Below are 21,921 nucleotides of genomic sequence, written 5' to 3'. Positions count from 1 at the left end.
ATCTTACTGTCTGCAAATTGTCTGCCAAATTTACCATATGACAACAATGCTTATGGATCTAAGATTGTCATAATCTCTTGAGATTTAAACAGACTAAGATTTTGAAATTTGCCAAAAAATGTAAGTTATTTTTATCCTTTCATTTGTTCTGGCTTTTACAAGAGGGAATACATGTGATGAAAAACATTTATTGAATAAGGTCAGTTGTGTAGACTTCTCCACTGTATCTGATGCAGCTGTTTCATCTGGTGTACACTGCAAATGCAATTGACAAAAATGAATTGTGCCTTTAGGCCGGCACTTCACAGGAATTGCACAATTGTAAACTATCAAGACGGCTTTCGCATTTTACAGTGGCATGTTTCGGTCAAACTAATAGCCGATAATCAAAAATAATGCCAGTTGTCTTCATAGTTTCTTCAGTTTACAGGCAGTAAAGCAACAAAAACAAAACTGTCAGAGAATTTTCAAATGCTAGTAACTTTCTTTCTTTCCCAGTCTGCCTGCACACAGCATAATAGTGATTTGTTGCTTAGCTTTTCTCCCCAGTGCTTTTTGGTGGGGATTGTTGGCATTCTGCTTGGGTATTTTTTGTTTCAAAAGCTGATTGTTTTCACATTGAAGGTATTGAGTTTGAAAACTGAATAACATTTTAAAAATTTAGCACATACTGAGTTGATGATACTTTTTTGTGGGATGCATTCTTTCCAAAAAGTGGATCTGAAAGTAATTACATGACGGCCCTGAAATAGCTGATGTATAATTTGTAAACAGGGTCGATTCCAAAGTATGCATTGAATGACTAGTCTTTTCCATCAAGATGAAACCACACTGCCCAGGAAAATTAAGAAGTGTTCTCATGTGCTTAAATTCTCTGAAATTCAAATAAATTGGAGATTTAGCTGATCAAATGCAATTTGGGATTGTAATTAAAATTTCATTTAATTAACAATAACTTAACAGCAATTTAAGAGGTATAAGTTTTATACTGTAACTGTATATAAATCAAATTTAAAGAAGCATTTCATAAGGTACCTCACATTAGATTGCTTATTAAGACAAGAGTCCATGACATTGAGGTAAAATACTAGCTAACTAGCAGAAAACAAAGAGTTGGGAGAAGGGGGGTACTTTCGGGATGGCAACTTGTAACTAATGGAGTGCCACAGGAATTGGTGCAGGAGCTACAACTATTTACAAAACAAACGACTTGGATAAAGAAAGTAAGTGTACCACAGCCACATTTGTGGATGACACAGAGACAGGATGGACGATGAGGATGCAGAGGAAAATCAACAGGTTAAGCAAGTAGGCAAAAAGCTTGACAGATGGAATATAAAGTGGCGAAATGTGAGGTTATGCATTTTAGCAAAGAAAAGGAGCGGATTATTATTTAAATGGCAAAAGATTATAAAAAGTTAAAGAATTGAGGGATTTTGGCATCTTCATGCATAAATTACAAAAGCTAGCATGCAAATTCAGTGGGTAATATGGAAGGCAAATGAAATGTTGGCCTTTAATTCAAAGCGAATGGAGTTTGTAAGGAGGGAGGCTTTTCTAAAACTACACAAGGCACTAGTCAGACCACAGCTGGAATACTGTGACCAACTTTAAGTTCCTTATCTAAGAAAAGGTACGTTGGTATTGGAGGCAGTCCCGAGATGGCTGACTCGGCTGACATTGGAATGGACGAATTGTCTTTTGAGGAGTGGTTGGGTCAGCTGAACCTATTCTCATTGGAATATAGCAAATTGAGGGGGACCTTATTGAAACATACATGATCCCTAAGGGATTCGATAGGGTGAATGCAAATAGGTTGTTTCCTCCTGTAAAAGAGTCTGGGACCAGAGGCATAATCTCAGAATAAGGGGTCAGATGTTTAAGACGAAGTTCAGGACAAATATATTTTCTTAGAAGGTGGTGGAATCTGTGGAATTCTTTACCACAAAGGGCTTTCAAGGCTGGTTTGTTATGTCTATTCAAGGCTGATATAGGCAGATTTTTAATCAGTAAGGGAATCAAAGATTAAATGGAAAAAGCAGTAAAGCAGAGTTGAAGATCAGCCATGATCTCAGTGAATGATGCAGCAGACCAAAAGGCTGAATGCACTACTTCTGCTCCTATCTCTTATGGTTTTAAGTGTAACATAGAGCATTGTTTAACAGTTGTATAATTGCCATTTGCTTTTCCAATGATCAGATAGTAGAAAGGCAGTGGCAGAACATCATGGAACACAGATTGAAAAGGAGGAAGAATTTGGCAAAAATAATAAAAAGTGATCCTTCCAAAGTGACCTTCCACTGTAATACCTGCAGCAAGCTTGCTTGTTCAGGAAAAGATATTCAAGTCATCGAAAACATGCACCATGTCAATGTCACAGATGAGTTCAAGTAAGATTTCTTAAAACTTCTGAAAATTTATCATGAAATGCATAAAATCTTCAATTTTTGTTATTGTTCACTCCATGCTTTCAAAGGTGCTAATATCTGAAATAAGAGTAAATTTGTGGAAATATGAAGATCAAACAGCCTTTGGAAAGAGAGAAAAAAGTACTTTCGTATTTGTACTTTTGCTCAGATGTTAGATAGATCTGAGGTGTTTCATTTTGGTAAGGCAACTCAGGGCAGGACTTATACACTTAATGGTGGAATCCTGGGAAGTGTTGCCGATCCAAGGGACCTTGGGGTGTAGGTTCATAGTTCCTTGAAAGTGGAGTAACAGGTAGACAGGTTAGTGAAGAAAGCGTTTGGTACATTTGCCTTTATTGGTCAATGCACTGCGATGAAGAGTTGGGATGTCATGCAAGGCATTGGTTAGACCACTTTTGGAATACTGCATTCAATTCTGGGCTCCCTACTATGGGAAAGATGTTGTTAAACTTGAAAGAAAAGATTTACAAGGATGTTGCCAGAATGTTTGAGCTATAGGGAGAGGCTGAATATGCTGGGACTGTTTTCCTGGCGTGTTGAAGAAGGAAGGGTGACCTTTACAGAGGTTTATAAAATCATGAGGGGCATGGATAGGATGAATAGCCAAGGATTTTTTCCTCAGACGGGGGGGTCCAAAACTAGAGGGTATAGTTTAAGGCAAGAGGGGAAGATTTAAAAGCGACTTAAGGGACAACTTTTTCAAGCAAAGAGTGGTATGTATATGGAATCAGCTGCCAGAGGAAGTGGTGGAGGCTGGTACATTTATAACATTTAAAAGGCATCTGGATTGGTATTTGAACAGAAAGGGTTTAGAGGGATATGGCCAAATGCTGGCAAACGAGATTAGATTGATTTAGGATATCTGGTCAGCATGGACGAGCTGAACTGAAGGTTCTGTTTCTGTGCTATACATCTCTATTACTCTATGATGAAGTTACTTCTGATTAAGGGTATACTGTTACAGTTATGATGCTTATAAGATTATTTTGTTTGTGACTTAAGAGAAAATGAAGTGTGTCCACTGACAATAGGTATGGATGACCTGGTTCTAAGAATTAAAGGAAGGCCTTGATTGTTTTACTGGAAAGAAGGTGTAAGGTATTCATCCTTGCAGCCAATGCCAAAGATGGGATGTCAGTGGACAGAATGCATTTCGATAGGATGTTGGTGGACAAACTGAAGTTCTCCAAGTCCAGTGTTAAAAATATCAAGTTGTAAAAGGATACTTTAATCTGCCAATTTGATTCCTGATAGGACAGAATCCGTACAGTGTGGACATAAGCCATTTGGCCCACTGCGTCAACATTAACCATCCCGTTCAGACACCTCCACACACTATCCCGGTAACCCTACATTTCCCATGACTAATTCATCTGCCCTGCATATCCCTAGATACTCTGGGCAATTTAACATGGCTAATCCACCTGCATACATTTCGACTGTGAGAGGTAATTGGAGCACCCGGAGGAAAACTCCATAGATACTGGGAGAATGTACAAGCTCCACACAGTCACCCAAGGATGGAATCAAACCCAGGTCTCTGTTGCTGTGAGGCAGCAGTGCTAACCACTGTGCCACCCTAGAGTTGGGTTCTAAAGGATGGCTAATCGGAAACAGATCCTCTGTCACTTCTGCCACGTACAAACAGATCCTCAGCCAATTTTGCCACCAACAAACAGACCCCACCACTCGGCATATATTTCCCTCCCCAACCCAATCAGCATTTCGGAGAGACCATTTCCTCCATGACTCCCTTGTCAGATCCACGCCCCCACCAGCCCTCACCCTACTCCCAGCATCTTCCCCTGCCACCACAGGAAGTGCAAAACTTGCACCCACACCTCCCCTCTCACCTCTGTCCGAGGCCCCAAAGGATCCTTCTACATCAAACAGAAATTTACCTATACCTCCACAAATGTCATCTACAGTATCTATTGCACTCGATGTGGTCTCCTATACATCAGGGAGACAGAACACCAACTTGCAGATCGTTTCAGAGAACAGTTCTGGGATAGCTGTACCAACCAACCCCACCGCCCTGTGGCTGAACACTTCAATTCCCCCTCCCACTCCGCCAAGGACATGCAGGCCGGGGCCTCCTCCATCACCAAACCCTAACCACCCGATGCCTGATGGAAGAACATCTCATCTTCCATCTTGAGACCCTGCAACCACATGGCACTAATGAGTTTCCTCATTAGTCCCCCTCCCCCCACCTTATCCCAGTCCCAGGCCTCCAATTTGGCACTGCCCTCTTGACTGCCCATCATCTTTCCCATCTATCTGCTCCACCCTCCTCTGTGACCTATCACCTTCTTCCCCACCTTCATCTACCTATTGCACTCTCAGCTACCTTCCTCCAAGCTTCACTCCCCCTCCCATTTATCTCTCAGCCTCTCCGCCCACAAACTTCATAACTAATGAAGGGTTTATGCCCGAAACATTGATTCTCCTATTCCTCGGATGCTGGCTGATTTGCTGTGCTCTTCCAGCACCACGCTCTCGACTCTGATCTCCAGCATCTGCAGTCCTCACTTTCTCCTAATCAGAGTTTATACTTGCATTCAAGGATTATGGAATTTATAATGCCATGGGAAAGGATGCGACGGAAGCTATTCTAAAAACTGGCTTATAGGCTTCCTTAAAATATTACTGTATGTTATCGACAGGTTGGTTAATCTGTCAGGGTCCAGAGAGAAAGGGAGACAGCAGCTACAGGCTGAAGGTCTCTATGGTTTACCATGCTGGAATGCACTTGGATTAAAAAGGTCAAATTCATGAGGATTTTAAATGAGTCTGGAAGACTCATCTAGCTTGCCTTAGAAGCGTTAGATGTTACCAAGTTGAAAAAGAGGTTAACTCTCAGAAGGCAAAAAATTCTTTTGGGGTGATTCTGGGTGAATTGAATGTTTACTTAAAGGAAGGTGGTGTGTACATCTGTCAAGTTTTTTTTCCTTGTGATAAAAATAAGAAGGGGAGTATTCTTCTTCTTTGGTTTAAAATATATGTTGCCTAATATATATGTTGTTTAGTCATCCTTTCAGCTATTGACTGCAAGTTCAAAATACTTTTCTCGAAGTCATAATCTCTATGGAAATTGCAATAACACCGTTTAGATATTCAATCTTTTTCTTTTACTGAATTTCATTGTTTTTCCAGGATTTCTGTCCTTATTTCTGATTTTTATGGGTGCTGGTGAATTGTGATATTACAGAGATTACATGCACCATTTTAAATTTGGTTCAATGGGTTTTGTAATTTGGTTCAATGGCACTGATAACAATATAATTGATAATCAATGTTTCATCTTACACCTTACATAATAATAAATAATGGAAACTATTGAATGTTTAGATTTTGGTTTCAAAAAAAAAATATTTTTTGCAAAATTTAATACAAGTAGATTTTAACAAAGACATGCAGGTGCTAAGGCTGATGTTGACTTGGGAAATAAAAGTGCCATGTTTCTAGAGCCGGTTATTTTGAATATTTCATAAAAGACAGTATTTTTTCTGAATTGCTAAATAATATATCACAGGAATTATTTTAATTGTGTTTTGGTACTGTTAAATACAATGATTAAACCAGTAATTAGGGGGATGAATATTTAATTCAATTCATATTAAATAAGAATTTTAATTATCAACATTTCCTTGTAGAAATTTATATGGTCAGCGAGAAAATAAAGCTTTGCAAGAGAAATGTCTTGATTACCAAACAAATCAAGAGATCTACTGCAAGAATTGTGGCCAGGTAAAATGAGACTTAATCAAATATATAACTTGTTTAATTACTATTTAATTAGTTGTCATACAGCTAACTGTATTCTTTTTGTTTTAAAGCCATGGGGTACAATGATGGTCCATCGTGGAGTCGATTTACCATGCTTGTCAATCAAAAATTTTGTTGTGGTTATTGATGAGAAGAACGTTGAAAAAAACACTTATAAAAAATGGAGCGAAGTTCCCTTCAAACTGCCTAATTTCGACTACGTCAGATATGTTGAAAGTCCCAGATAATGTGTTGGCAGTTTCCATTTTAATTCAATTTACCACATACCTTCATTTTGCTGAACATTGATTACCAATCAGTTAAATTACAGTCATACTACAGAATGCCTATAAATAGTTCTGTGGTTGAACTCTTATTTGTGCAATTTTAATTTACTACCAGCTTAACATCAAATGATTTAGATAACACTTTTCCTGTTGTAATTGTGTTTTGCATAATAATGAAGTGACAAGCATTTTTTTTTAAAAACTCATGGGAAATTTGCTTAGTGTGTGCAACCTTTACATTTTTCTGTGCAACCACGACCATGGTAACTTTATCATGATGATTTTGCATTGCCTGCATAGGAACATGTACACACTTTCAAACAGACATAGGTGATTCATTTAAACATTAATTAGATCACAGCAGAAAATGTGAACTTGAGATCAAAAATATGGCCCACATTCTGACATGCAAAAAATGTACTGATATTTTAGGAGGAAGGGAACACTGGAATTAGGATGCCAAGTTTAATTGATTTTGAGGCTACAGTGGCTACAGAGAAGGTGTAGGATCACAACATGAGGATTAAACCAGCATCAGAAGTCGAAACATTTTTTGGTATTTAGCTTTACATTTCTTGGTAGTAAGTGAGCTGAGGATCCACAAATAATGGTGCTCGCTTCCTTTTGGCAACCCATTCTTGAAAATGTATTAACCTTTTGCATGCAGTGAGCCCAAATTCTGCTTCAAGTGAGTTTGTTTTCTATATCCATTGCAGTGGTTGGCAGGTTTCTGGGCAGAAATATTAATATACTTGTCCAACATATTATATATCTTCTCAGTAGTGCTGAAGAAATAAACACTGCATGGAAACATTTCTCGGTCTTGATATCTGCAACAGATCTGCAGATCCTCTAAGTCATTCTACTGAGATATAACTTATAGTGCAAAGGAAAATAAAGTGTTCACTTTCCTGAAGGAGATTTTTGGCTACTAAGGATTAGGGAGGCTTATCGTGAATTGAAAGCTTGGGACAGAAAGAACATGATCAGCAATGTTTTCATCTGACTGCTTTATCAATTATATTTATGCACTTTTTATGTGGATGGAAAGTGCAATGTTTTATGCTCAATAAAGATATCTTTTTATCAAATGTTTATTTTTCTGCCTTTTTGATAAACTTTCATGACATGCTGAAACAATGAGGATTAAACCAGCATCAGAAGTCAAAATATTTTTTGGTATTTATATTCAAATATTTTATATCAAATATTTATATCAAAAATAGACACTGAAAATGCTGGAGAAACTTGACAGGTCTGGCAGCATCTGTGAAGAAAGAAAAAGGATTAATGTTTCATATCTGGTATGTTTTTTTTAGAACTGAAAGATATCAGAAAATAGTTTGTTTTTAAAAATAATTTTGACAGAAGCAAAGGAGGAGCAAGAGGACAGATGATGCATGGGCTCAATGCAAAAGACAGTGGGATTGTTATTAATAGTGGAGAAAAAAAAGACATAAGCAAGCGTAACTTAAATTGTGAAAGGAAGAGAATTATACAAGCTACTATGTTCAAAGTAAACAGGATACAAATATGACACACCCCTGGGGAAATGGGTGGGTGGATGGTAGAGGAGAGAATGTCAGTGAAAGCATAGAATTATACAATCACTACACTGTGGAACCAATCCATTCAGTCTATCAGGTCCACACTGACCCATTGAAGAACATCACACCCAGACCCAGATCCAACCTTCCCTATCCCCATAACCTCACATTTAGCATGGCCAATCACCTAACTTGCACATCTTTGGACAGTGGGAAGAAACGGGAGCACCCAGATGAAACCCACGCAGATGCAGGGAGAACGTGCAAACTTCCCACAGATAATCATCTGAGGGCGAGGATTGAACCTGGGTCTTTGGCACTGTGAGGCCGCATCCCAACCACTGCTGGTTACGAAAGGAGGGCAGACATAATGCAGCCAGTTTCTTAAATTATTGAACCTAACATTGAGTTCAGGTTGCTGTAGAAAGCCTAAGAGGAAAACTTAGATTAGATTAGATTAGATTACTTACAGTGTGGAAACAGGCCCTTCGGCCCAACAAGTCCACACCGCCCCGCCGAAGTGCAACCCACCCATACCCCTACATCTACCCCTTACCTAACACTACGGGCAATTTAGCATGGCCAATTCACCTGACCTGCACATCTTTGGACTGTGGGAGGAAACCGGAGCACCTGGAGGAAACCCACGCAGACATGGGGTGAATGTGCAAACTCCACACAGTCAGTCGCCTGAGTATTGTTCCTCAAACTTGTGTTTTGCTTCATTGAAACATTGTAGCAGGACCAGGACAGCCCGAAACATCAATTTTCCTGCTCCTCGGATGCTATCTGAACTGCTGTGCTTTTCCAGCACCACTGTAATCCAGAATCTGGTTTCTAGCATCTGCAGTCATTGTTTTTACCCAGATACATGTGAATGAGAGTACAAAGATTTATTGAAATAGTAGGCAACTGGGAGGCCAGAGTCATTCCTACAGACAGAATGGATGTGTACTGCAAAATAGTCACCCAGTCTGCACTTAGTCTTGCCAATGTAAGGGACACTGCAATGTGAGCAGCCAATACAACAGATTAGATCGAAAGAAGTACAAGTGAAATACTGCTTCACCTGGAAGGTGTGTTTGGAGCCTTGAATAGTGAGGAGGGAGATGATGACTGGACACGTTTTACTCCTACTGCAAATACATGGGAAGGTGCCATGGGAAATTGAAGAAGCAACACAAGTGATGGAGTAGTGGATCAGGGTATCAGGGAGGGAACAATCGCTGTAGAATGCTGACAGTGAAGGGGAAGGGAAGATGTGTTTGGAGGTGGCATTCTGCTGGAGGTGTTGGAAATGTCAGAGGATGGTCCTTTGGCTGTGAGACTAATATGGTGGAAAGTAAGGACAAGGGACCTCTCTAATTGTTCTGGGAAGGAGGGGGAGGGATGGAGGCAGAAGTCCAAGAGACGGGTCAACACATTTGAAGGCCCTATCTTATCTTCCTAAGCATTAGAGGCCTAAGTACTTGTCATTGCCAAGCCATCCCAGAATTCTCGGTGCCAGCATTAGTTTGAAGCTTTTTTACGCATTACCAGCCAGGAGTTTCCCTTCACATCGTAGAGGTGAATCAGAAAGAAAGAAATGCTTCTCAGGACACATAGGTGGCAAAGCTGTAAATTACATATTTGTACTTAATTGCTATTAAGAACCAAACTGCACAGTAACCCAACCCAGCATTATCCCATCTTAGAACCCTGACTAAAGAAGTGAAATGATTTCTCTTCATGCCTAGTGGAGGCTAACATCTACTAATTGTTCAATGAAGAGTCATATACAGCAATAGAAACGGACCCTTCTGTCCAATTAGTCCATGCTGACCATGTTCCAAAACTAAACTACCTGCCTGCACTTAGCTCATATCCCTCCAAAACCTTCCCTATTCATGTACTTATCCAAATGTATTTCAACTGTTGTAACTATACCTACATCCACCACTTTCTCTGTCAGTTCATGCCACACACAACCAACTATGTAAAAAAGTTGTCTTTCATGTCCTTTTTAAATCTTTCTCCTCTGATCTTAAAAATATGTCCTCTAGTTTTCACCCACCATAGGGAAAACACCTTTGCATTCACCCTATCTATACCCCTCATGATTTTATAAACCTTTATAAGGTCATCCATCAGGAATATGCCCGAAACGTCGATTCTCCTGTTCCTTGGATGCTGCCTGACCTGCTGCGCTTTTCCAGCAACACATTTTCAGCTCTGACCTCCAGCATCTGCAGTCCTCACTTTCTCCTCTAAGGTCATCCATCAACCTCCTACACTCCAGTGAAAAAAGGCCCAGCCTTTGTATTCTATTTTTATATTTCACACCTTCCATTCCTGGCAACATCCAGGTAAATCTTTTCTGAACTCTCTCCAGTTTAATAGTACCCTTCCTAAAACAGAGCAAACTGCACACTCTACTCCAGAAGAGGGCACCTGTACAGCCTTAACATGATGTCCCAACTCCTATACTCAAAGGTCTAGGCAATGAAGGCAAGCATGCTGGACACCTTCTTAGCGACCCTGTCTACCTGTGACACAAATTTCAAATAATATTCTAACCAAACTCCTGGTTCTCGCTGTTCTACAATACTACCTAGGCATTGGATACACTTTGTCTTTGTTTACATTACCAACATATAAAACTTCACATTTATCCAAATTAAACTCCAACTGCCACTCCACAGCCCATTGATCTAGTTGATCAAGATGTCTTTGCAATCTTAGATAACCTCCTTCACTGTCCACTACACCACCAGTTTTATGTCATCTGCAAATTTACTAACCCTGTATTGTCATCCAAATGATTTATATAAATGAGAATCAAAAGCCGACCCAGTACCAATCCCTGTGGAATACTGCTGGTTACAGGCCTCCAATCCGAAAAACAACCCTCCACAACCACTCTCTGTCTCCTGCTATAAAGCCAATATTGTATCCAATTGACAACATCACCCTGTATCACATGTGATCTAACTTTACTAATTAGGTATTGGAAATCTTTCAAAAGTTGAAAGTAGTCACTTATGTAAAAGGAAAGAACCAAAACTGCATTTGCTTCAGAACAGTCAATGAACGATCACTGCACTCACCCTTTCTGTCCTTTGCACTTCACTATTCATTTACTGGAGACACCTCACTACCTTTTCTACTGCTGTGTCACCACTAATTGCTCTCCATTCATTTCTATCCCTTTGTCTCATTCCATGACCCATCCCATCACATTGATGTCTAAACAGCACCCTAACTGACTGGGGTGCAGGACTGACTGGGCTCAATCCATGCAGTGCAAGGACTTTGATCGCTGGATTCTGGAAGGACCAAGTTCCTAAATAGCTATGGCTACACTTAACTGGACTTTAACTTGACTGTGGCCTCACTTCACCCTGCATTCGCTCAGTCAGTTGCCTGAAATACATGCACTATGTTTGCTGTGTAAATTACTGCATATTTAACATTGATACACACAGTGCCATAAAGCGAAATGCCCTTCCATATCCCCATCCAGTGATGTCCAGAACAAACTGCCTCCCTCTCCCACTGCCTTGTTTGATGTGTCAGTAGTCTTGTGCTGAAGCTTCACAAGGTTGACACGTTATTTTTATGTATACTTAGTGTTGCACCTGGCATGCCCTTTACACTTTTTATTGAAATTGAACTAATCTCTCAGCTTCATGGCAATGGCAAAGTCAGGAATATGTCAGATCATATTGTAGTTGAATATAATTCTGCTGCTCCTTATGGCCTACAGTGCCTCATGAATTCCAGTTTTGACTTGTTGGATCTGCTTAATGTCTGCCACATTTAGCACTATCGTAGGGCCACATAACATTATGAAAGATATCCTTAGTATGAAAATAGGACCCCTTCTGCACAAGGATTGTATGTTGGTCACTCCTTACAGTGACATCATTCACCAAAAGCAACGCAATTATGTACACCAAAATGCAGCAATGCCATTCACCAAAAATACAATTGTGCAGTAAGCTATGTAAATTATGTATATTTTCATATTTATTTTAAAGTTTGGATTTTGAACTAGTGGCATGTAGGTGTTTGGCTGTGTATATGAGGATTTTTTTAGAAATTAACTTTGTAATATTTTTGGAGCCATTATCTTTTTAATCCAGAATGAGAGATACTTAGCAGTTCAGGCAGCATCCGAGGAGCAGTAAAATCGATGTTTCGGGCAAAAGCCCTTCATCAGGAATACAGGCAGAGTGCCTGAAGGGTGGAGAGATAAATGAGAGGAGTGTGGGGGTGGGATGAAAGTAGCATAGAGTACAGTAGGTGAGTGCGGGTGAGGATGAAGGTGATAGGTCAGGGAGGAGGGTGGAGTGGATAGGTGGTAAGGAAGATAGGCAGGTAGGGCAAGTCATGGGAACAGTGCTGAGCTGGAAGCTTGGAACTAGGGTGAGGTGGGGGAAGGGGAAATGAGGAAACTGTTGAAGTCCACATTAACACCCTGGGGGGTTGAAGTATTCTGAGGTGGAAGATGAGGCGTTCTTCCTCCAGGCGTCGGGTGGTGGGGGAGCGGCGGTGAAGGAGGCCCAGGACCTCCATGTCCTTGGCAGAGTGGGAGGGGGAGTTGAAATGTTGGGCCACAGGGCAGTGTGGTTGATTGGTGCGGGTGTCCCAGAGATGTTCCCTAAAGCGCTCTGCTAGGAGGCATCCAGTCTCCCCAATGTAGAGGAGACCACATCGGGAGCAACAGATACAATAAATGATATTGGTGGATGTGCAGGTAAAACTTTGATGGATGTGGAAGGCTCCTTTAGGGCCTTGGATGGAGGTGAGGGAGGAGGTGTGGACGCAGGTTTGTCATTTATATAAATGATTTGTATGAGAATTTAGAAAGCATGGTTAGTAAGTTTGTGGCTGACACAAAAATTGCTGGGATAGTGGACAGTGAAGAAGGTAATCTAGGATTACAAAGAGATTTTGATCAATTGGGTCAATGGTTGTCCAGTAGCAGATGGAGTTTAATTTAGATAAATGCCAGGTGCTGCATTTCAGTAAAACAAACAGGGTAGGACTTATACAATTAATGGTAGGGTCCTGGGGAGTGTTGTTGAACAGAGAGACTTTGAGGTTCAGGTACATAGTGGTTAAGAGAGCATTTAGCATGTTTGCTTTTATTGGTCAGACCACTGAGTATAGAAATTGGGACGATATCATGTTGCAGTTGTAGGGGACATTGGTGAAGTTGTGGAGTACTGTGTACAGTTCTAGATACCCTGCAATAGGAAGGATATTATTAAATTAGAGAGGGTTCGGAAATGATTTATAAGCACGTTGCCGGGACTGGAGGGTTTGAGTTATAAAGAGAGGCTGGATAGGCTGGGACCTTTTTTCACTGGAGAGTAGGAGTTTGGGGGTGACCTTATAGAGGTTTATAAAATCATGAGGGGCATAGATTAGGTGAATAGCAAAGGGCTTTTCCTTAGGTTAGGGGATTTCAAAACCAGAAGGCATATTTTTAAGGTGAGAGGAGAAAGATTTAAAAGGGACCTGAGAGGCAACTCTTTTCACACAGAGAGTGGTTTGTATGTGGAATGAATTACCTGAGGAAGTGTGCAGGTATAGGTATGGTTACAACATTTAAAAGACATTTGGACAGGTACATGAATAGGAAACGTTTAGAGGGATATGGGCTAAATGCAGGCAGGTAGGCTAGTTTAGTTTGGGAATCTTGACCGGCATGAAAGAGTTGGACTGAAGGGTCTGTTTCCATCTATATCACTCTATTTCATTTACTGTTCGCACATCACCTCATGGCAGAAATGAAGTGACTCAGTTAGTTATCTTTACATTTCATATATGTGTATTAATGTGAAATTCTGTTTCTAATATGAATTTGCACAAATGCGGAGATGGCCCTCATAGATGTTGACAGACTTCCTGGCTCCCACACCAGTTTAAGAAAGGTTCACAAATATACCATTGTGGTCTCTCTTAAGGCATCTTTATGCTACTAGCAACAACTAAGATTCAATTCACTAGGCATCTGTTACTATACAGATAGTGTTCCCTCCTCCCAAACACCACCTCCCTGCACCTGTTGAAATGGTAAAAGAACCTAAGCCGAAACACTGACAAGTGTTTCCAACTGTTTATATTTTAACAAGTCAAAGCAAATGATACTGAACAGCTGCTGTAATTCTAGACCAGGTTTGCCCAAGCTTTTCCCATAGGAGGCCCATATTCCAATTTTTCTCTCACCCAAGACGGCCAGTGAGCAAATTTCAGAAAGACAAGGTTTGCCACAACCATTAATATGCATTTTAGGGGACAGAACTCTAAAACAAGAAACTGATCATTTAGATGAGGAATTAACAGAGATGTTCGTTGGAAAGTCCCAAGTGGCAGAGTTAACTAATAAAGCTTTTATCCCCTTTTTAGCTCAGAAGCTGAGCTTGTGAGAGAAAATGACTAAACCTCAAGTTCTGATCACCAGAGAAGATATTGGTATTAAGGCTACCCTGAGGAGCTGTATTTAACTAACCCTGTTCTTGGTTCACTGTTGGGAAGGACATACTCTGTACTGGTGGGTGGAGGAAGTAGGGATGGTGGAAGAGGAGGAGGAGGGAAAGGATGCATGTGCCAGTTTAATCCAGTTAACTCACCCTCATAGTTACTCACTCTTCTCTCCTATCATTCACATACCTACTTTCTGCAGTCACTCGCTGACTGACCCCTTAGTCATTTGCTAACCCAACCATTATAGTCACTCTCTTCATCACTCTCCAGTCATAGACTCACTCACCCATCCCTCCTCTCACACACTCTCTCAACCAAATCCAGTCACACTTACCCACTCAATTCTCTAATTTTTCACTCTCTCACCCACACTCCTAGGTCCTTCTCATCCAACTACTCCCTCTAATTATGCATTCACTCACCCATTCAGTCATTCACCTACACTCAAATCATGCTATCATCCACTCAGTCCCTCAATCACCTCAGCTTCCAGTCAGTCAATCACTCACACATCCCTCCAGTCAGTCACCCACTGCTCTAATCACCAATCACTCAACCCAGACCCACAACCGTTGCCCCTTACCTCACTCTCTTGCTCACTCACTTCTTCACTCCCTCCCTCCAGTTATATCCCATGCCCACAGAGGGAAGGTGGGACAGGGATTACTGATTAATATCATCAGGAAGTGGTGTTTGCAACTGTGAAGTGTATCTGCCCCTAAGTCCCTGAATAGCCAATTAGAGTTTTGATTGAATTCCAATCGGGGTCTTATAATGCAAACCAATCAACGTAAAGAATAGGTGCTCATGGCAAATGTCTGCAAAAGAGATTTATATTTTTGCAAATAAAGGAGAAAACATATTTTGAGACTCTTGTATAAATTTAGTTTGCCCTGAAAGTATCCAGTGCCATCACTTAGTATGCTGTTTTGTAACTGCACAAATGTCAAAAGGTTACTATACATTTAATACAGCTTAACAACATCATAGAAACAAGGAAAATTAGGACAACAGTAGGTCACTTGGAACTTCGAGCCTGCTCTGCCATTATAGAATCGTAGAGTCATACAGCATGGAAACAGACCCTTCGGACCAACCAGGTCATGCTGAACATAACCCCAAACTATAGCTCCTGGCCTACATCCCTCCAAACCTTTCTGATTCATGTAATTATCCAAATGGCTTTTAAACATTCTACTTGTACCCATATCCACCAGTTCTTCAGGAAGTTCATTCTACATGCAAAACACTCTCTGTGTAAAAAAATTGCCCTGGTGTCTTTTTAAAATCTCTCTCCTCCCACTTTAAAAATGTGCCCCTTAGCCTTGAAATCCCTCATCCTAGGGAAAAGACAAATACCATCAATTCTATACCGCTCATTATTTTATAAACTTCTATCTGGTCACCTCTCAATCTCTTATGCTCCAGTGAAAAATGTACCAGCTTATCCAGCCTTTCTTTATAATTAAAACATTCCATACCTGGCAACATCCTGGTAAATCTCTTCTGAACCCTCTTCAGCTTGATAATATCCTTCCTATAACAGGGTGACCAGAACTGAACACAGTATTCAAGAGGAGGCCTTACCAATGTTGTGTACAACCTCAACAGGACTTCCCAACTCCTATACTCAAAGGACTGAGCAATGAAGGCAAGCGTGCCATTTAATATGATTGTGGCTGATTCACTAATTGACTAGCCTGTTGCTGCTTTTTCCCCAGATCCTTTGATTCCTTTAACTCCAAGTGCAATATCCAAATCCTTCTTGAAATCATAAATGTTTTAGCCACAACTGGTTTCTGTGGTATCATTTGATGTTCTAATATAAAATGTCTCCATTTTACTCTATTCACAGTCAGTCAGGCAGATAAACAGATAAAGTAATTGCAATGCAACTAGGAATAAACCCAGATTATATATGTAAGTTCGAAATTTCATATTCCTGTACATACTGCAATGAATGCAAGCATGCCAAATGCTTTCTTTACCATCTTGTCTACCTGTGACACAATTTTCAATGAACTATGTACCTAAACCCCTAGTTCTCTCTATTTGACAGCACTCCCCAAGGCCCTAATATTAACTGTGTAAGTCCTGACCTTGTTCGTCTTAACAAAATGCAACACCTCACATTTATCTAAATTATGGCAAGTGAGGACCTGTGGGGAGAATAGGGATAAATGGGTACTTTTCTGTATGGCAATCAGTGGCTAATGTTGTGCCTCAGTGATCAGTGTTTGGACCGCAATTGTTTACAATTTAGGTATATGATTTAGAGGTGGGGATCAAGTGTAGTGTGTCAAAGTTCGTAAATGACATCAAAATGTGTGGAGGAGGAAAGTGTGCAAAGGACATTGAAAGTCTGCAGAGGGATACAGATCAGTTAAGCGAGTGGGCAAGGGAGTGTAGATGGAGTAAATGTAAAGTCAGAAATTTTAGTAGGAATAACAGAAAATGGACTAGTATTTAAACAGTAAAACATTGCAGCATTCTGCTGTACAGAGGGACCTGGGCTCCTTGTGCATGAATCACGAAATGTTGGTTTGCAAGTAGTTAAGAAGGCAAATGGAAATTTGTCGTTCATTGCTAGAGGGATGGAATTTAAAAGCCAGAAGGTTATACTGCAGCTGTATAGGGTGCTGATGAGGCCACATCTGGAGTACTGTGTACAGTTTTGGTCCTCTTACTTGACAAAGGTCGCACTGGCACTGGAGGTGGTGCAGAGGGGGTTAACTAGGCTGATTTCAGAATTGAGAAAGTTGAGTAGACTGGCAATCACTGGAATTTAGATGAATGTGAGGAGATTTTATAGAAATATATAAAATTATGAAGGGAATAGCCAGGATAGAAGCAGACATGTTGTTTCCACTGGCATGGATAGGGTAAATAGACAATTCCCAATTCCTCCACCTCAGCCGTATCTGCTCCCAGGAGGACCAGTTCTACCACAGAACACACCAGATGGCCTCCTTCTTTAGAGATCACAATTGCCCTTCCCATGTGGTTGAAGATGCCCTCCAACGCATCTCATTCACATCCCGCACTTCCGCCCTCAAACCCCACCCCTCCAACAAGGACAGAACCCCCCGGTCCTCACTTTCCATCCTACCGACCTTTGCATTAATCATATCATCCGCCGATATTTCTGCCATCTCCAAACGGACCCCGCCACCAGGGATATATTTCCCTCCCCACCCCTCCCCACCCCTTTCCGCATTCCACAAAGACCATTCCCTCTGTGACTACTTGGTCAGGTGCACACACCCCAACAACCCACTTTCCCTTCCTGGCACCCTCCCCTGCCACCGCAGGAATTGCAAAACCTGTGCCCACACCTCCTCCCTCACTACCATCCAAGGCCCCAAAGGAGCCTTCCACATCCATCAAAGTTTCACCTGTACATCCATCAATGTCATTTATTGTATCTGTTGCTCCCGATGCGGTCTCCTCTACATTGGGGAGACTGGACATCTCCTCGCAGAGCGCTTCAGGGAACATCTCCAGGACACCCTCACGAATCAACCCCACCGCCCTGTGGCCCAACATTTCAACTCCCACTCCCATTCTGCCGAGGACATATACGTCCTGGGACTCCTCCACCGCCCCTCCCTCACCAGCCGACGCCTGGAGGAAAAATGCCTCATCTTCCACCTCAGAACACTTCAACCCCAGGGCATCAATGTGGACTTCACCAGTTTCCTCATTTCCCCTCCCCGCACCTTACCCCAGTTCCAACCTTCCAGCTCAACACTGTCCTCATGACCGGTCCTACCTGCCAATCTCCTTTCCCACCAATTCACTCCACCCTCACCTCTGATCTATCACCTCCATCCCCACCCCCATTCACCTATTGTAGTCTTTGCTACCTTCTCCCAAGCCCCCCACCCACCCTGGAGGCTCCCTGCCTCCATTCCTGATGAAGGGCTTTCGCCAGAAACGTCAATTTTCCTGCTCCTCAGATGCTGCCTGACCTGCTGTGCTTTTCCAGCACCACTCTGATCTAAATAGACAAGGTCTTTTTCTCAGGGTGGGCAAGTCCAAAACTAGAGGGCATAGGTTTAAGGTGAGACGGGAAAGATTTAAAAGGAACCTAAAGGGCAGGTTTTCCATGCTGAGGGTGTTGCATGAGGGGTAGATTCTTTACTCAGTGAGTCGTGAGTTCATGGAATCCCTGCCAGTAGCAGTGGTGGACTCTCCCTCTTTATGGACATTTAAACGGGCATTGGATAGGCATATGGAGGATAGTGGGCTAGTGTAGGTTAGGTGGGCTTAGATCGGCGCAATATCGAGGGCCAAAGGGCCTGTACTGCGCTGTATTTTTCTATGTTCTATGTTCTATGTTCTATGTATGGAGTGAGCTGCTAGTGGAAGTGGGGGATGTTGATATAAATACAACATTTAAACGGCATCTGCATAGTTATATGAATAAGAAGGTTTTCGAGGAATCTGGACCAAATGCTGGCAAATAGAACTAGATTTATTTAGGATATCTGGTCAGCTTGGACGAGTTGGACTGAATGGTGTGTTTCCATGCCGTACATCACGAAAACTCTGACTCTAAGTGAAACTAGAACAAGGGGGCATAGCCTTAAAATAAGGGGATGCAGACTTAGGACTGAGTTGAGGAGGAACATTTTCACCCAAAGCGTTGTGAATCTGTGGAATTCCCTGCCCAGTGAAGCAATTGAGGCTACCTCATTAAATGCTTTTGAGGCAAATATAGATAGATTTTTAAACAGTAAGGGTTATTGTGAGCAGGCGGGTAAGTGGAGCTAAGTCCATAAAAAGACCATCCATGATCTTATTAAATGTTGGAGCATGCACGATGGATCAAACAGCCTTTTCCTGCTCCTATGTCTAGTGTTCTTATGTAAACTCCATCTGAAACTCCTCAGCCCTTTGACCCAATTGATCAAGATCCTTTTCTAATCTTAGATAACCTTCTTCACTGAAAACTATGTTAATAAGCTTCCAAATATCTGCTGCAATAAGAACTATATCTCTCTAGTCTATGTTACATTATACAGAAAACTATGCGCTTTATTTAACAGAAGGAAAAGATGGCATTTCTAAGTCTTTCTGTCTTTTTAATCGGTTTTTCCCAGTACATCGATTTAGATGTTACATCATCAGAGCTTTTGAAGAAATAACCAGAGATCTTCACTGTTGAGCAATCTGAAACTTGGAGCGACTGTTTGCAGCTTTCTGGATGATATTAATGATCTGTATTAATAACTGAGCCTCAGGCATAGGGAACGAGTTCTGCACCAAGTTTGCAACAATTGGAGCAAATGCCTATTGTTTCTCATTTTTATTAGTACACATGTATAAATTAGTCTATATGGAGCCATGAAGTTGTAAATTTAAATCTCCCAAGAGGGTGATTTTATTGCTCAGGTAATGCATGCAAATCTCAGGGTGAGTAGCAAGTTTCATCCTAGCACCATATGACACCCTGGAGGTTATTGGTTCCTGAGTCTAATTACCATATAAAAGGTTAGAGACCTGCCTGATCCAGGAAGAACCAATACCTGGCTGACTGGCAAGTGTTCAGGTCAGCATGTTTCTCAGCATGTAAAAAAACCAGCAGACATACAAATATAGGTTTTCTCACCTTCTCCTGTTGCCTGTTGGCATACAAAGCATGTTCTTATGTCTGTTTTCATAGCTAGTGTTTTCCTGAATAGGGTGACTCAATCATGGCTGATCAAGAGACTCTCTTACATTCTTACCATTTTCTTTCAATTGTCACAAAGCTGGTTTCTTTTTTTCTAAAAGCTGTTCCTTTTCTCAAGGTTACTATGTCCTTCTTTTTCACAGGGGTAATAAACCGCTCTCGGTGCCGATTAGTCTGGTTTGGTACAGAGATTAAAGGGTATTGACAGGCCTTTTCGTTTATATGTAAACAGATGAGACTTCAGGCCAAAGTGATCATGTTTTAGAAGTGACCTGTACAATGAAAGGGGAGTAGTCAGCTCTCCAGTTGAGCAGTTTAGTTCAGTCCAGAACTAGTTGGGAATTCATCAGTGAGCTGTGTGGAAATAAATTCTCTCTCTCTCTGCCCTTCTAACTTCAACCTGTAAGCATCTGTTCCATTCATTTATACTGGTTTCTAAGGGGTGTTTGCTTATTGGGACTGTTGTATGTATTCAGAACAGCATAATTAAGTGTAGTTTGGATAGACTGAGTTCTGTAGGAGTTCTTTCTTTTGTTCTTTGTGCTTCATTGTGTAATTTTGTGAATAAATTTTTTGTCTGCTTTTAACCTGGTAATCAACCTCGCTAACATACTCTGGGTAATTTTCACTGCACATTTACCAAAACAAATCGCAAAGTTATAGTTTGGGCTGCCTGCTTAAGAATGTTTTGAGTGGTCTTGCCTAATCCATTAGATTGGGGGCTCGTCCGAGATTCTAAACAGCAAGTGGAAGGTGCTAGTGTCTTTTGTTTTCGGGTATTGGCTTGGTTGGGTAAACAAAGCTTGGGATAGGAATGGTTCTTTCAGTCGCGAAAGGTTTTTTGGAAGTGGATGTAGTGACTTTGGAAGTTTTGCAAAAAGTGAATAAGACCAAGCTGCAGGAATTAGCAGAGAAGCTGGAATTGGAACTGCCTGCTTCTGTGAGGAAAGGAGAGATAATTACAGCAGTAGCTCAGCATTTAAATTTGCCCGGAGAAACGGTCAGAATCTATAGAGATGGCAAGAACTCAAATACAAATGAAGCAGCCTGAGTTATAGACAAGAGATAAGGAAAGGGCAACAGAAATGAAATAGTTTGAATTATGATTAAAAGCAGAAACAGGGAAAAAGAGAGCAGCAGAACACAGAGAAAAAGAGAGAGCAGCAGAGGGGGAAAAAGAGAGCAGACAAAGATAAGGAGACAGTTTTTGAACTTCAAAAACTGACACTTAAAAAGGAAGGTCAGCTGAAAAGGCTGGAGATAAAGGCTGAGGGTAGGCTTAGTGAGGAAGAGAGTGAGGATGTGCAAGCCCCAGGTAGTCGGAAGCCTAGTGAGAAACTGTTTAAGTATGTTCAAGCATTGTCTAACTTTGATCAAAAGGATGTGGAAGCCTTTTTCATCTCATTTGAAAAGGTGGATAAGCAAATGCAGTGGCCAGTGGCAATGTGGGTTTTGTTGATCCAAACTAAACTTGTAGATTGGGCGAGTGAGATATTCGCATCACGATCAGAGGAGGTATCTTGGGAGAATGCGGAGGTGAAAAAAGCCATTTTAAGTGCATATGAGCTTGTACCAGAAGCCTACAGACAATGTCTCAGGAATTTAAGGAGGGACCCTGGTCAAACCTATATTGAGTTTGAAAGGATCAAACAGAGTAATTTCAATAGATGGATAAGAGCTTTAAAAAATTGAGCAAACCTATGATGCCCTTAGAGAGGTAATTATTTTGGAGGAAT

At 41.2% G+C, this 21,921-nt stretch overlaps 1 protein-coding gene across 2 annotated transcripts in view; it reads left to right on the top strand.

Annotated features, from left to right (window-relative positions):
- ifih1 (interferon induced with helicase C domain 1) overlaps positions 1 to 7,578 on the top strand; it is a 48,840-nt gene extending 41,262 nt beyond the window's left edge. For both annotated transcript variants that reach the window (XM_043693872.1, XM_043693873.1), the window contains exons 11-13: positions 2,200 to 2,390; positions 6,089 to 6,182; positions 6,272 to 7,578. In XM_043693872.1, coding sequence (XP_043549807.1) covers positions 2,200 to 2,390; positions 6,089 to 6,182; positions 6,272 to 6,448 — 462 coding nt within the window. In that variant the 3' untranslated portion in view covers positions 6,449 to 7,578. The remainder of the gene's footprint in view (positions 1 to 2,199; positions 2,391 to 6,088; positions 6,183 to 6,271) is intronic.
- Positions 7,579 to 21,921: the final 14,343 nt, after the last annotated feature.

The sequence above is a fragment of the Chiloscyllium plagiosum genome, chromosome 7, assembly GCF_004010195.1.
Source record: "Chiloscyllium plagiosum isolate BGI_BamShark_2017 chromosome 7, ASM401019v2, whole genome shotgun sequence".
NCBI lineage: Eukaryota > Metazoa > Chordata > Chondrichthyes > Orectolobiformes > Hemiscylliidae > Chiloscyllium > Chiloscyllium plagiosum.
The sequence above is the reverse complement of the archived record's forward strand: the minus strand, read 5'-3'. Positions and strand labels throughout refer to the sequence as shown.